Genomic DNA, 15,279 nt, shown 5'->3' with positions numbered 1-15,279 from the left:
GACAGAAGGGGCGTTCTGAGACGACTGGAAAAGGCATCAGAGAGAGGGAGACGGCGCACAGCAGTCCGGGCTTTATTAACAAAAGGGTGTAAAAAACCAGATGGGTCTGGCCGCCCCTCTCAGCTGTCACCTTCCCTGGGAGGGGCCAGCAGGCAGCCCTGTGCCTGTCCCCTCCTCCTTGGGTGCTCTCCTGGGGCAGACAACCCTCCCCCGCAAAGGCTCAGCTCATCCCCTCCAAGCACAGGTATCAAACCCCACCCCATTTCCGGGGGGCCTGTCCCCGTTTGGGGTGTCCCCACCCCAAGTCCTAACCCTTGGGGGGTGGCTCGCTGGGCCTCATCTCCTCCACCCATCTCTCTCCCAGGCCCATACACAAACAGCACAGGCTTTGCAGACAGAAAGACCGGGGAGATTTCTCAGTGCAGACAGAATCTGAGGCAGGGGATTACACAGGTTTAGCTCTCTGAGAAGTTCAAACACTACAGACAGACGTCAGGCTGTGGTGGGGTCTGCAGCCCTCAGCAGGCCTGTTTCCAGGCCCTGGGTAGGCTGGGGTTCACGGAGGGAGGATGCGAATGTGCCTGCACACAGTGGGTGCTCACTAAGTGCTGGTTTCCCTCCCTCCCTGGTGCAGGTCTGGAGTCACAGGTCCTTGCTGAACTCCCTCACCAGCGTGTAGCCCATGCAGCCCCAGCTCCCCTCGGCCTGGTAGCCGCAGCCCTCCAGCATCCCCGCCACGCCCCAGGCTGCCACAGCCACCGGGACCACGAGCCGAGCCCGGGGCTCCCCCATGCCCCCCGCCCAGGCTCGTGCCCGGGATTCGGCAAAGGCCAGCAGCCGCCTGCCCACACCTCGGCGGCGGTGCCAGCGGGAGACAGAGAGACGGGTGACCCGGGCCCCATCCCCAGCATTGGAGCCCGGGGCCAGGGCCAGGACACCGCACACGTCACCAGAGCCGCGCACTGCCACCCAGGGGCCCCCTAGACCGCCTGGCGGAGGCAGCGAGCCCCACCGGGCCCGGAGGCCCAGCTTCATGGCAGCCACAGCCAGGAACACGGGCAGGAGGAGGGCCAGGGCGAAGGAGGCCAGGACGAAGCGCAGGCCGCTGCTGGCCGCCGCCAGGAGGAGCAGGGCTGGCGGCCGCGTCAGCGCATGAAGGGCCACTCGGTTCTCCGTGTCCTTCACACCAGCCTGTGGGCAAGAAGGGTGGTCAGAGTCGGGAAGCTTGGCCTTCTGTCCCACTAGGAACCCCCCGGGGACCAGGAGAGGGGACAGACCCTGCCAGCGAGGAATCCAGGGTGGGAGCTCCCAAAGGTTAAGGGAAGAAGTTGGCGTGTGGTCAGCTCCACAACCCTCCAGCTGCTAACACCCTTCCTGAGCCCCAGGGGTAGGGAGACGGCGCTAGAGGAAGAAGGGGCCAAGCCAGCAAATCGCTTAGGAGGAGGGGATCACTCTCCAGGGGTACTGGCTGGCTCAGGCAGGTGGCTGAAGCCACTCACACTGCCGTCCCCCTCCCCCAGGCTCAGGGTGCCCCTGCCGGCTCTCACCTTCAGCATCTCCAGCACCACGGGTTTCTCATCTTCCCTCATCTCCCGCACAGACAGGTGACTGGGGGCCATGACAGCCCCCAGGCACCCACGCCCCCAGAAAGGAGCAGGTGTGCACCTGGTGAAAACAAGCAGGTCAGCGTCAGAGGGGCACCTCTTGTCCCCAAAGCACCCCAGGGGTCCCAAATAGCAGCAGCATGTCCCAAATAGGACACTGAAAAGGCTAGGGATCCCCAAGGGAGGTCCGAGGCAGCATTGGCTTCCCTCCACCCGGTGACCTTTCCAAAGTGTCCCGGGATCCCCCGCCCCCCCGCGCCCCGTGGTGTGCAGCGATCTACCCCTAAACGCCCTGTGAACGCTGACACCTTGCAACCCGGGGCTCCCTCCCAGGCCCTGGGGCTGCCCCGGGGGGGGGTCGGCGAAACCCCCCCAAAGCCGCGGAATGGGCCGTGCGCCCCCCGCTCAGTGCCCAGCGACCCTCCCCCCACAGTCGCCTCGACCCGCGTCGCAGGAGCAAGGACCCGCAAGCACCTCTGCGGGTCGCTTCGACCCTTCGACACCGTGTAGAGGGGAGCGGGGTCGGGAAGGGGTCGCCGGCGGAAGTGACGTCAGAGCGCGCACGAAGTGGGGCGGGGCGGTGCCTGCACAAGGCCTTAGCAACGATTGCCAAGCTCCCGGTGGGAGTCAGGGGAGGCCTGGGGTGGGCTGGGAGGGGCAGGGAGCAGCGACCCTGCCGGAGGTGGGGTAGGGGAGAAAGAGCAAGGGAGAAAGGGGGCCTCTGGGAAGACGGGAGCAGACGCTGACGCGGGAGGGGATGGGGGCGGCGGGACCCAGCGGTGGGACCCGGCGGGGGGGCGGGGGGGGCGAGGAGCTGTACTCACCCGGTTCGCGGAGGGTGAGCGCACACTCGCTCCCCAACGTTCCCTGGTTGCTAAGCAACCTGAGCGCTGAGAGGGGGCGGTGATGCGAGCGGATCAATTCTCATTGGCTCCAGGGCCTTTGCGGGAGGGGCCGCGCCAGCATCCCCAGCCCACTGCCTCCCAAACTCCCCCGCCCCGGGGACCTCCACCCCAACCCACCTGGGCTCTTAGTGACCTTCAGATAAGCATTCCCACCCACCCATCTTTCAGATGAGGCGGGGTGGCGTGAGTTACAGCGAAAGAGTGGCTGAACCAGGATTCTGGACTCTAACGCCTGCCCGCTATAGTGACCACTGCATCTGTTTTTTAAGGATAAACTCAGCCCCACATAGAAGTGGCTGGCCCCAAGAAGCAAAGCAAGTCACCTGCAAGCCAGGAAGCAAGAGATAAGACTCCAGGCTCCCAAGCGATGGCGATGGCCATGACATTTCCCTTCTCGGCCCCTCCCCACCCCCCCAAAACAAAACACAGAAGAGGAGGTTCTGGTCTTTATTAGCAAGCCCGGCCTGCAGCTCCCCTCCCCCCAGCCCAACCAGGCAGACAGAAAGTCGGGGTCTCTGTGTGGGGCAGGAAGAGGTACCAGTGGTTCTACTCAAAACGTGTGCACCAGCTGGACTGTGGGCAGAGTCTGGACAATCTGGATGGAGGGCAGGCTCTGTGGGGTCATGCCCCCAGGCGCAGTTCCTGCAGGGACCACTTGTACCATCTGGGAAGTGGGAGCCGCAGGGATGCCCGCGGGGAGCGAGGCTGGGCCAGGTGGCGGTGGGGCCAGCAGCTGCAGCGTGGCGGCGCCTCCCCCAACGCTGCTGTTTTCCAGCAGCTCGGTGGCCGGGGCACTGCGGATGATGAGCAGTTTCTGTCCCGAGGGGCCGGGGGCAGGCGGCTCAGCCAGCCCCGGGGAGAGGGTCTCTACCTCCTGCACACACAGCTGGGTCTGCTCCCCATCGGCCCCGCTCAGCACCAGGACGCTCTGCAATCCCTCGTCAGTCTGCAGCGTCTCAAAGAGCACATCCTGGACCACACCAGCGCTGGCCTCGCCGTCACCCGGCTCCCCAGGGCTGGGGCCCGCCAGTAATTCCTCTGCTGCTCCACTCTGAACCACCAGCAGGTTGGGGGCCTCAGTGGTCACTGTTCCTGCACTAGGATTGGACAGCTGGCCCGCCACAGACTGGAGTTGGACCGTGGTCACTTCCTGTGCCGGCTGCAGCTGGACCGTGGTCACCTCCTGTGCCTGCTGGAGCTGGACCGTGGTCACCTCCTGTGCCTGCTGGAGCTGGACCGTGGTTACTTCCGGGGCTGGCCGGAGGGGCTGGAGCTGGACCCCACTCATTTCCTGTGGCCCCGCCTCCCCACTCCCTACATTCTGCAGAACGATGAGGCTCTGTCCTCCCCCGCTGGCCCCGGCGTTGCCCCCTCCCTGCACCCCCAGCCCCCCAGGGCCGGGCAGCCAAACTACTCCAGCCCCCTGACCAGCTTTCCCCACAGCGCGGGGGCCCTGCCTTGCACGGCCGCCCCCACCACCAGTACTGGAGGAGGGCAGCAGGATGAGCTTGGGGGGTGCGGGTGGGGGCGGGGGCGTAGGGGGCTGCACGCTGCTGGGGATGAGTTGGAGACCCTGGGCAGTCTGCACCAAGAGAAATGTCTGGGAGTTGGGGGCTGCCGGGCCTGCAGGCGGGGCCTGGGCCGGGCCCCCTGCCACCTCTAGGGAGAGCGTGGCCTGGAGGTGGGGGAGCACGTGGACATCTTGAGTGGCAGAGGGGGCTGGAGCTGCAGCCAGGGGGGCGGAGGGCTGGGGGCCGGCGGCAGGGGCCGCAGGGCTGGCAGCCGCACTGGCCGGGGCATGCGTCCTCAGGTGGCGCTGCAAGTAGGCGGCCATGACGAAGCTGCGGCCGCAGATGGGGCAGGCGAAGGGACGCTCGGCCGAGTGCGTGCGCTGGTGCAGCAGCAGGTTGGAGGAGTGCGTGAAGGTCTTGGGGCAGAGCGGGCAGCGGAAGGGCCGCTCGCCCGTGTGCACGCGCTGGTGCTGCCGCAGGTTGGAGGTCTGGGCGAAGCTCTTGCCGCACACGCCACAGGCGTGCGGCCGCTCGCCCGTGTGTACGTGCCGGTGGCGCCGCAGGCACGATGTGTTGCGGAAGGCCTTGCCGCACTCCCCGCAGGCGTAGGGCCGCTCGCCCGAGTGCAGCCGCAGGTGGTACTGGTAGTGCGACGACCACTTGAAGGTGAGGCCGCACTGGCCGCAGGTGAAGGCGCGCAGGCCCGTGTGCACGCGCTGGTGGATGGCGAGCAGCGACGAGCGCTTGAATGCCTTCCCGCACTCCCCGCACTGGTACGGCCGCTCGCCCGTGTGGTCCCGCAGGTGGTAGCGCAGCCCCGACGAGCCCTTGAAGGCCTTGCCGCACTCGGCGCACTTGTACGGCCGCTCGGCGGCTGCGGCTGCGGCCGCGGGCGCGGGCGGCGGGGGCGCGGCGGCGGCGGGGGCCAGCGGCTCCTGGGGGCAGGTGACCTCGGCAGCCTCGGCCTGAGGGGGCGGTCGCCCGGCCGCCGCCTCCTCCACGTGGCACTGCTGGTGCGCCAGGAGGCTGGCGAGCTGCGGGAAGGCGCCATCGCAGCTGCCGCAGCGGAACGCCTGCCCGCCGGCCGCGCCGTGGCTGTGCTGGTGGCGCGAGAGGCCGGCCACCGTTCGGAAGGACTTCCCGCAGGGCAGGCAGGCGAAGCCAGGGGCGGCGGCGGCGGGCGGCGGCGGCGGCAGGGCGGCGGGCGGGGACAGCGAGGGCACCGGCGGAGGGTCGGCCTTAGGCGCGTCCGGAGGCCCGACCTGGGCCGCCGGCGCCGCCTCGGGCCCGGGGCACGGCTGGTGCTCCAGGAGCAGCTCCTCGCTGCCGAAGCCCAGCTCGCAGCCGTCGCAGCGGTACACCAGCTCCACCGTGGTCTCGGCGGCGGCCAGGAAGAGCTCGGGCACCACGGGCGGCGGCGCGGGCGGCGGCGGCGCGGGCGGGCTGGGCGGCGGCAGGGGCCGGTGCAGGTAGGCGGCCGCGCCCAGGGCCTTGGCGGCGGGCTCGCGCGGCGCGGGGGTGCCGGGGGCGGGCGCGGCGGGGCCGCCGTGCGTGCGCTGGTGCAGCAGCAGGTTGGAGGAGTGCGTGAAGGTCTTGGGGCAGAGCGGGCAGCGGAAGGGCCGCTCGCCCGTGTGCACGCGCTGGTGCTGCCGCAGGTTGGTGCTCTGCGTGAAGCTCTTGCCGCACACGCCGCACGTGTAGGGCCGCTCGCCCGTGTGCACGTGCCGGTGGCGCCGCAGGCTGGACGAGTTCTTGAAGGCCTTGGGGCAGTCGGGGCAGGGGTAGGGCCGCTCGCCCGAGTGCTGCCGCAGGTGGTACTGGTAGTGCGACGACCACTTGAAGGCCAGGCCGCACTGGCCGCAGGTGAAGGCGCGCAGGCCCGTGTGCACGCTGCGGTGGATCTGCAGCAGGGACGAGCGCTTGAAGGCCTTGGGGCAGTCGGGGCACTGGTAGGGCCGCTCGCCCGTGTGGCCCCGCTGGTGGTAGAGCAGGGCCGAGGAGCCCTTGAAGGCCTTGGGGCAGTCGGGGCACTTGTAGGGCCGCTCGCCCGTGTGCGTGCGCTGGTGGTGCAGGAGCCGCGAGGACCACCGGAACGACTTGCCGCACTCCCCACACTCGTACTGGGCCGCCGGGGCGGGGGCCGCGGGGCCGGGCTTCTCCCCGGCGCCCTCGGCGGTCGAGGCCGGCGCCATGTCTGCGTGGGAGCCGACCATCACACCTGGGGGGGATTCCGGGTCAGGGGAGGGCGGGCGCTCCCCCCGCCTCCACCCGAAGGCCGCACCAGCTCATCCCCAGCCCCACCCTAGGGCCCCACAGGAGGTAGAGGGCGCCTCCCCAGGCCACCCCCGCCGCAGGGAACCTCCCTGAGGACTAGGGCTTCCAACGGTCCGGGTTTGTCCCGGAACGAGAAACTGCAGGGATGTGAGGCTTCAGGTGCTAAAATGGAAACTTCCAGGCAAAGTGGGAGGAGTTGGTCACCTGCCTTAGGATGTTGGCCATCACCTCCAGGAGGTACGACAGGCCTGAGGGGGCCAGGCAGTGTCGTTGAAGAAGGCTGGATGCTCTCCAGCACCCTGGCTTCCCATCCTTGACCTCTGTTCCTCCACTCCCCATCCTCCACCCTGCCTCAGACTCCCTCTCACCGCCATACCCTAAGCCCTTTCACTCTAACTAAAGCCCCTGTGAGCATCCCACTCTCCCCCACCTCCGGTCCTGCCTGCCCACTCCCTCTTGGTACCCTAACCAAAAAACCCCCAGACTCCAGATCGGCCATGCTCCAGGCTCCGCACCCTCCGTCCCCCATCCCATCGTGACTTGGTCCTCCGTCTCCCTCTCATTCATGCCTGAGGATCTCGAGGCTCCCTCCTGGCCGCCCTGCACTGCCCTTGCTGCGTTTCTCTATTCCATTCACTCCCCAGGTAATAGTGGCATGTTCCTTTTTACAAAAATCTGTTTCTTGTCTCCTCCTGCTCTTGGCAGGTGACCCTGCCATTGATCTCGTCACTGAGAGAATAAAGCAATCAGAAGAGAACCATGTACCCGTGGTGCTCAACAGGGCAACCAAGTCCCCGCACCACAGGGCCATGGCCCAGGGACACTTGGCAATGCCTGGAGACTGTTCTGGTTGGCTGGTTGTTGACGGGAGGAGCGGGTGCTCCTGGCATGTGAGGGGTACAGGCCAGGGATGCTGCTCCACGCCCTACAATGCACAGGACGGCACCCTGCACCAAGGAACGATCCCACCCAAAACACCAGTGGGGCTGAGCTGAGAATGCCTGCCCCGGGCCGGTGGACGCTGCCTTCCCACCCACAGCAGTCTGCCTCATCTCCTGGACCATTCCCGTCGGCCTGCCCGCAAGCTACATCTCCCATCTTTTAAAAAAACAGCAACAAAAACTCTTCACCCCACCTCCCCCTCCAACTACCCCTGCATTTCTCTCCTCTCCTTTGCTACAAAGCAACTCAAAAGTGCCGTCAACACATGCTCCTTCCCATCTCAAACCCCGTCAGTCAGAGCCCTCCCACCCCACTCAGGGCCTCCATGGGGCTAAATGCCATGGTCACTGCTCAGTGGGCAGTGGATCCCTCCCTCCTGGAAGCCCTCCCCTGGCCTCCGCCATTCCCCTCTCCTCTTGCCACCCCTTCTCAGGGCCTGGGGCTGCTTCCTCCTCACCTCCTTGACTTGTGGATGTAGGGGAGCCCAGGGCTTTGTCAACCCCTGGTCCTCCTCCTCATCCACACTCTCTCCCTGGGAGCCCTCACCCACTCTCAGGACTTCACCGTCTATAAACAGGATGACCCCAAAACTGATCTCTACTTGACACCTCTCCTGCTCCAAAGCCCTGCTAGGCATCTGGATGCCTAACAACACCTCAAACCAAACATGCCCAAAATCTGACTCCAGTTTCTTTTGCTCCTGCTCTCCCCCGCACACAACCCCCCCCCCCCCTTCACCCATAGTCTTCTCCACCCTGAAAACAGCTCTAATCTTCCTCAGGCCGAAGCCTCGGGGCCTCCTGTCTCTCTCTCACTCTGTGTGACCAGTCTGCCAGCCGACTGCCCTGTTCCAGCAGGAGCATACTTGGCATCTGGCCACTTTTACCAGGTCCCCCGTTACCACCTCTGTCCAGGGCACCGACATCTCCCTCCTGGGCGGCTGCAAGAGCCTCCTAACAGATCTCCATGTTTCCACCCGCAGTCTGTTCCCAGCCTGGAGGCCGAAGGGAACCTGCCGAAAGCCTTCCACAGCTCCCATTCCAGAGCAGAAAATAAATCCCTTACGGGAGCCTACAGACTTCCCAAGCCCCCCCACCCTCCCCCCACCCCAGCTGCCTGACTGTCCTCCTGCTGGCCTCTCAGACCCTCACACCACTCGAGTCACCCAGTCTGGCCAGGCACGCCCATTCCCACCTGGGGCACTTGCACAAGCCCGTGGCTGCTACCCTCTTCCCTCCGATGTACACAGGGCTCCCTCCCTCACCTCCAAGTCTTTGATGAAGTGTCCCCTCAAGGAGGCATGCCCTGAACACCCTACTTAAATCTGAAACCCCTGCCGGTGCTCCTCGCTCTCTCTCTACCTTATTTCTTCCTCCATTTATCACTTTCTAAGCTACTTTATAATTCGGGTTTCCCAACCTCAGCCCTGTTGAGCGTTGGGGCTGGACCAGTGTCGAGGGTGCTGTCCTGTGCATTGTAGGGTGTTTAGTAGCATCCCTGGCCTCTACCCACTAGATGCTAGTGGCATCTTATTCACTGTTGCATCCCAGCGCCTAGAATGACATCTGGCACTGTGAGCGCACGGTAAACACACTGAATGAACGGAGGCTGGGCATCCCCCTTGGACAGACTATAAAGATTCCCTTTAAAAAGGCGAGCATCTCCTTTAAGATGTAAGCAAGTCCTTTTAAGAGACTAATTATCCCAGGAAGCTGCACGAGCCTTTCAGAAGGCCGGGCAAGCCTTCAACAACAGATGTCTGTGCTCTAGAGAAGCCGGGGCCCATCTTAAGCGGTAAAGCGCGCTCCCTTCAAAAAGCGGGACCACACCCTTCCATCAGGCGCGACTTCCCCTTTAAGAGGGTACTCGCACTGCACACCCATCTCCACCTTTGTTGAGCTAAACTAGGGACTGGTTTGAAGGCACCAAGAATGAGAAGCTTTTCCTTCAATGTCTGGGACACTGTCACGTGCCTTTAAAGAGCGAATTCATGCTTATGAGGGGTGGAAAGCGAAAAGCTCTTGTAAACTGCAGAACATGCCCCGCCCCCCTAAGAACAGCCCCTTGCCCCTTAAGAGGGCGGAGCCGGCCCAGCGGATAAAAATCGGAGGTGAAGCAGCGCCCTTCCCTTTAAGGCATCCCTTCCGGTTTCACGCTCGCCGTTTCCCCAACGTCCCCGCCCTCCGGTGCCTCCCCCCCACCCCCACCCCCTCCGGTCTCTCACCTGCGGCCCCGACCGGGGGAACGAGCCGGGGAGACCCAGGTCGTCCCGCGGGGGCCGACGGGAAGGCGGGGCCCCGGCAGCGGCGGGGCAGGAGTGGGGGCCGGGGAGGGGGGCGGGGGCGCGCTCCCTCCCAACGGCCCCCGGCGCGAGGCACCCAACCTTTATCGGTGGCCTCTCGCGCACACAAACCCCGACGTCGCCGTCGGCGCGTCACGACGCCACGTGCGCCAAGGCCCCGCCCCACCCTTCCCATTGGCCGCCGGCGGTAGCGGTGCTGGCGGCGCGAGGCATCTTGGGAGTTGTAGTTCTTCGCGGTTCCCGACCGCCTGGTGTTTGAGGCGGCCGTGGGGGGTCAGCCGAAGGCCGGGGAAGGCCGGGTCGAGACGCGGGGTCGCATGTTCGGCTTTATTAGTATCGACTCCCTCTCGTCTGTAATAGAGACCCTCCTGGGCTGCGCAGTTTCCGAACAGGGATGTGGTCACTCCTGGTCTGATCCCCACACCCAGGCCCTCGGTGCTCCCATTTGCTCGGTGGGGAAACCGAGCGCTGCAGTGCTTCCCGCCCCCCAGAGGTCCCACGTGCTCGCGGTTCCCGGGCGTCTGCTGTGTGCCTGCGTGTGCGATCGTGTGGGAACCCGGGCCCTGCTGTGCGGGGGGCTGCCGAGGGCACTGGGGACCCCAGAGCCTCCTTCGTGGCCTGGGGGCTTCGGGGAAGACGAAGCTGTCCCAGATTCGCTGTTCCTCCCTTCCACACTCAGCCCCCGCCAACCTGGGCCTTGGTGCCATACTGACTTTTCTGCTGGTCATCCAACACAGTTTCTCGATCACGGTGCTAGTGACCATTTGGGCCGGATCACTGTTTGCTGTGGGGGCCGTCCTGTGCATTGTAGGGTGGTCAGCAGCGTCTCTGGTCTCCACCCACTAGAGGCCAACAACACTCCCTCTCCGCCCGCTCCCCTCCCCCACACCTTATGATACCTGTCTCTGGACATCACCTGGTTGAGAACCATTGCTCCAAGGCAGTCCCCCTCAGCCTGAGGGCCACTCCGCAGGCTCTTTCTCAGACCAGAATGCCCTCCTACCCCATCCCTTCTCAACTCCTGCTGGAAAGCTCCCTAGACTAGGTAGGGTCCCATTCCATGCTCAGTGGCACTCATCTATGTTCCATGACAGCAGGGATGGGGTCTGCCTTTGCTACCCAAGTGTCCCCAACAAGCAGCCAGGGGCCTGATCAGAAGCAGGTGGTACTCTTTTGAGTTGAATGAGTGAGTTTTTGCAGCCTCCCATACGGTTTCCAGGGCCCCCAGGTGGGCTGGAACTCGGTGTGATCTGAGCCCGTGTGGACCTGTCTCTGCCCTGCAGGGTCTTTATGAAGTCTCCAGTGAATTCACACATGTAAAACCCTTGACTTCCACCTCAACCCAAACGTTCCTTTCACTTCAGCTTTTGCCTCTCCAGCCAGAAAGGAGGCTGCCCCAGGCACCAGGAGGGCCACGTGATCAGAGCCCAGAGCTATGGAGGAGTAAAGAGGGGGAGACAAGGATGAGGAGAAAGTTGCAGCCACCAGAGGTGGAGTTGGGAGTCCCTGCCCCTTGGGGTCCTCCACACCTGCATCCAGAGCTCCCAGCACACCAGGCCCTGCCCCCTAACGTTTGCTCCAGGATGGAAGAAGGGTGTCATACAGGGTGGGGGTGCAGATGTGGAATGTGTTGCCTACCTGGCCACCTGGCAGAACGCAGCCCACCCACCTCATCTCAGGTCATTTCGGTCCCTGCAATAATGAAAGGAGCTCCCGGTGCAGCTGGAGCCCCAGCCAGCCCGATTTACCTGTCTGCTGGGAGGTGTAATGAGGAAGGTGGGAGAGGCAGAGTCCCAGCCCCTGCCCTTGTTAGCCATCCCCTACTTTGGAGTCAGAAAGCAAGCAAAGGGTTTGAAGTCAATGGCCTCCAGCAATGCTCCCACTCTCTGTGCCTGGCTCCTCTTTGGAGGGGAAAAAAAAAAAAGGTAGTGCAGACTTGACAGGTTCATTTTCAAAAGAGCAGTAACAGCCCTGCGGGACAAGTGATGGGACACCAACTCTGAGGCCAGCCCTGTGGCTGGCTCTCCAGGCCAGGGAGGAATCTTGGGGACACAGATGGGAGGAGGGCTTGTTCCCCGAGTCTACCCCTGAGCTGGAGCCCTCATGGAACCCTTGTATGTAGATTCCTCTGCAAAGCCGTTCGCGGGACACCATGGGCCCTGAGGCAGACAAGCACCCTGACACAGAGAAGACTACAGGAAATCACCCGAGGCGCACAGGCCAGGCCCTGCGGTGTCCAGACCCTCAGTTTGGACCCAGGCCCCTCCCCAGGTCTTGCTCCAGGACGTGGGGGCAGAGGACAACAAAAGTCCTGTTCCAGTGAGTTTACAGAACTACAGGGGTGAGGGGAGGTGATGAGGGAGATGCCCTACACTGCACGCTGCTAAGCGCTTTGGACAAAAGTGGAGCAGGAGAGGCAGACCCAGCATGTCCTGGGCTGCGGGCGGTGACGGCCTCCCAGGGTTCAACTGTGGAACCAAGCAAACATCTGGACATACGCCCCTCCAGGCACCAGGCGTTCTTGTTTCTGGCCAACACCACCCCACCCCAGGTGCTTTTTGGGGGGACCGAGCCCCTCCAACTAGACTGGGCATCTCATCCAGCCCCAGCCCCTCAGAGTCCAGGCCCTGCCCACTTCAATCACAGAGTGGGGAGGGGGCTCAGGTCCCACTCACTGGGCCTGCACCAATGCTCCCCGCCCCAGATGCCGGAATTCTCCAACCCACCTCCCTGCCCTCTAGAAGGACGGGGGTCTGTGGGGTTTTGCTGTGTGGACATTTGATTCTGGTTTTGGCCACTCAGTCCATCACCTTGGTGGTGGCACAGCCTAAACTCACTAGAAAAAAGAGGATTAGGGGCTGGGGCGAGGTGTACCTGGAGCACCTGCCTCTCCCCACACACCCCGGGGACGTATCTGGAGCAGACAGGACTCCCAAGGCCGGGGACTAAGAATAAAACCCTTTTTCACACAAGTGGAGTAAAGAGAGCAGAGGTGCACTTTAACCAAGCGGGGAGTGGTGGTGCCGACAGGAGAAGTCTCCTGGGTCATGGTTGTTGGCTCTTCCCAAGGGGAGGGAGCCAAGGGGACCCACGTGCACGTCCCACGGACTAAGGATGCTCCTTTCTGACATATCTTGGGGCTCCCATGGGTGCCCCTGCCTACCCTGTCCTGACGGGCCTCCCCACATGGAAGGAGTGCCGTCCTCAGGTCACTAGGGTGGTAAATAAAGGACCTCTGAAGTCTCCCAGTCAGGAACAGAGCCCGGAAGGAACGTCATTTCCTGTAACGAGGAAGTGATTCTTGTAACCAGGAAGTGACTCCAATAACCCAGAAGTGATTTCCCTGGGAGTGTCTCCAACCCTACTGTCGGCCTCCGTCCAAGGCTTGTTTAGCGGGTCTCACGTGCATGGTCAGGAGCCCAGGGAGGCTGCCGGGGCATGGGAGCCCAAGGAGACCCCTCAGCCACCCTGGGGAGTCAGGGCGGACCCCTCAGAGGAGGACACAGGGTCCCATCTGTATGAAGAAAACAGGCCCCTCTGTTTGAAGTACAAAAATGTGGACAAGGACAGATACATGCCCAATCCCCTCCCCAAGGGTGGCCACTGCCTTCTGTGACGTCCCCCGGTGACCCGTGCCTCGTAGAACAAGCCCCGTTTCTTCAGGTGGCGGGGCCTGTGGATGCGGGGACATCCCTCCTGACAGGTTGTTAGATGGCAGAGGTGCGGGGAGCCCGGCAGACGCCATCCAGCTCCTGACTAGTTAACCTGGAGTTAATCAGAAGGCGATGCCATGCTGAATTTCATGTGTCGTCTTGACTGGGCCCCAGGATGCCCGGATATCCAGGTAAACGTTATTTTGGGGTGTGTCCCTGAGGGCGTTTCCAGAATCAGTAGACGGATGAGGCCACCGGCCCTCACCGGGGCGAGTGGGCGTCGCCCAGCCCACGGAGGCCTGAACGGGACGATAAGATGATTTGTCCTCTGCCGGGCTGCCGGAGCCGGGACGCTGACCGGCCCTCGCGACGCTGGTTCTCGGGACCTCAGAGCCCGACGGCAGCCGAGCCAGCTCCCTGGTTCTCGGGCCTTCCAGCTACGTCGCTGGCCCTCCGGCTGGCAGACAGCAGATCATGGGACTTCTGTCTCCATAGTCGCATGAGCCAATACCCTATAACAGATGTCTTAGCATAATATATAAATATATAATATAATAATATAATATAATATATAATATAACATATTATATGTTTAATATATATATTTTATATATCATATATAATTATATATAATATCGATTTATTTATATAATATATGAATATATATAATATATAATATAATATATTATATATTTAATTTCTATATATTTTTCTATATATATTTCTATATATCACGTATATTATATATAATAATATAATAGATTTCTTTATATAATATATAAATATATAATATAATTGATAATATATTATGTTATATTTAATACTATATGTATCTTATATATAATTATATATAATAATGTCTTATAATAGATCTCTTTATATAATATAAACATATATAACACTTAATAATATCTATCTTATATATCCTATATAATCATATTTAGTAATAGATCTCGTTATACAATATGTGATAGAATAATAATATAATACATATGATCTGTCTGTCTGTCTCTCCACACGTCTGTCTGTCTGTCTCCTTGGCTTGGAGCTGCACCTTCTCCCCGTGTCCTCGCCCACCCTCCCTCTGTGCGCGTCTGTGTCCTCATCCCTCTTGTGATACGCCCCCAGTCAGACGGGATGCGGGCCAACTCTAATGACCTGACTTTAACTTAATCACCTCCTTAATCACCCCGTCTCCAAGTACAGTGTCGCATTCTGAGGTACAAGGGGTTAGGACTTCGACATATGATGGGGGGGGGGACACACAATTTAGCCCATCACATTCCTCCTCTCTGAAGAAAAGATGTGAAACAAACGTGACTGCTCTGCGTTCTGAGTTGGGGACACCGGGAAACTTCCATCTGTAAATTTTTACAATAGATTTTAAGGGAAACCAAGTCCCTCTGGGACTGAGTGAGAGAGAGGAGCAGATGAGGAGGGTGGAGGCAGGGAGGGACAAGCCTCATCTGGGCTCCCAGCCTGGACCTGACGCCTCAGTTTCCCCCCTTTCCAGATCGGAGGGAAATTTAGGGGCAGAGTCTCTACATCCCAGGTGCAGCAAGGCCTGCAAAGGAGGTTGAAGCAGAGACCTGAGGTCTGGGCACTACCTCTGTCCCAAACATTCCATGGCTCGCCATCACTCTTGTCCTCATAACCCAACTCCTACCTGGCTTACAAAGCCCTGTGGGTCTGGCCCCATCCAATTCTCTGACTTCACCTCCTCCCATCGCTCCCTCTCTCACTCCATTCAAGCTTGCTCCTGCCTCAGGGCCTTTGTACTCACTGTGTCCTCTGCCTGGGAAGCTCCTGGCTGCCACCTCTCCTACTCAGGTTGCAGGGCAACTATATTCTTCTCAGAGAGGACTTCTCCATCTGAAGGAGCACCCTTCCCCCATCCAGCCTCCAACTTACCGCCTGTTCTCAACGCCTGCACAGCACATCTGAAGCTGGCATTTTCCTGTTTACAGGTGTCTCCCTCCAAGACTTCTACAGGGACAGACTGAGCTTGTCTTGCTCACCACTGCACTCTCAGTCTCTGCACACAAGAGTGCTCAATAAATGTTTGTTGAATGACTAAATGCCCCTCCC

General features: G+C 61.4%; 2 protein-coding genes across 4 annotated transcripts; both read right to left on the bottom strand.

Moving 5' to 3' along the window:
- Positions 1–56: 56 nt before the first annotated feature.
- Positions 57–9,578, bottom strand: NAT14 (N-acetyltransferase 14 (putative)). 3 transcript variants are annotated; one of them, XM_044759144.2, is made up of 3 exons: positions 9,461–9,578; positions 1,548–1,665; positions 57–1,191 (listed from the first exon to the last, which is right to left on the bottom strand). In XM_044759144.2, the coding sequence occupies exons 2-3, from the start codon at positions 1,617–1,619 to the stop codon at positions 643–645; spliced, it is 621 nt and encodes a 206-aa protein (XP_044615079.1). In that variant the 5' UTR covers positions 1,620–1,665; positions 9,461–9,578; the 3' UTR covers positions 57–642. The 3 variants fall into 3 exon arrangements, with proteins under 3 accessions (XP_044615079.1, XP_044615078.1, XP_014712170.1); XM_044759143.2 differs by lacking the exon at positions 9,461–9,578 and adding an exon at positions 2,429–2,858; XM_014856684.3 differs by lacking the exon at positions 9,461–9,578 and adding an exon at positions 2,079–2,437.
- On the bottom strand, positions 2,940–9,592 carry ZNF628 (zinc finger protein 628). Its single transcript, XM_044759141.2, has 2 exons — positions 9,461–9,592; positions 2,940–6,238 (listed from the first exon to the last, which is right to left on the bottom strand). The coding sequence occupies exon 2, from the start codon at positions 6,231–6,233 to the stop codon at positions 3,060–3,062; it is 3,174 nt and encodes a 1,057-aa protein (XP_044615076.2). The 5' UTR covers positions 6,234–6,238; positions 9,461–9,592; the 3' UTR covers positions 2,940–3,059.
- Positions 9,593–15,279: the final 5,687 nt, after the last annotated feature.

Source organism: Equus asinus, chromosome 26 (genome assembly GCF_041296235.1).
Source record: "Equus asinus isolate D_3611 breed Donkey chromosome 26, EquAss-T2T_v2, whole genome shotgun sequence".
NCBI classification, from domain to species: domain Eukaryota; kingdom Metazoa; phylum Chordata; class Mammalia; order Perissodactyla; family Equidae; genus Equus; species Equus asinus.
This window is presented reverse-complemented; position numbering and strand designations above follow the sequence as displayed.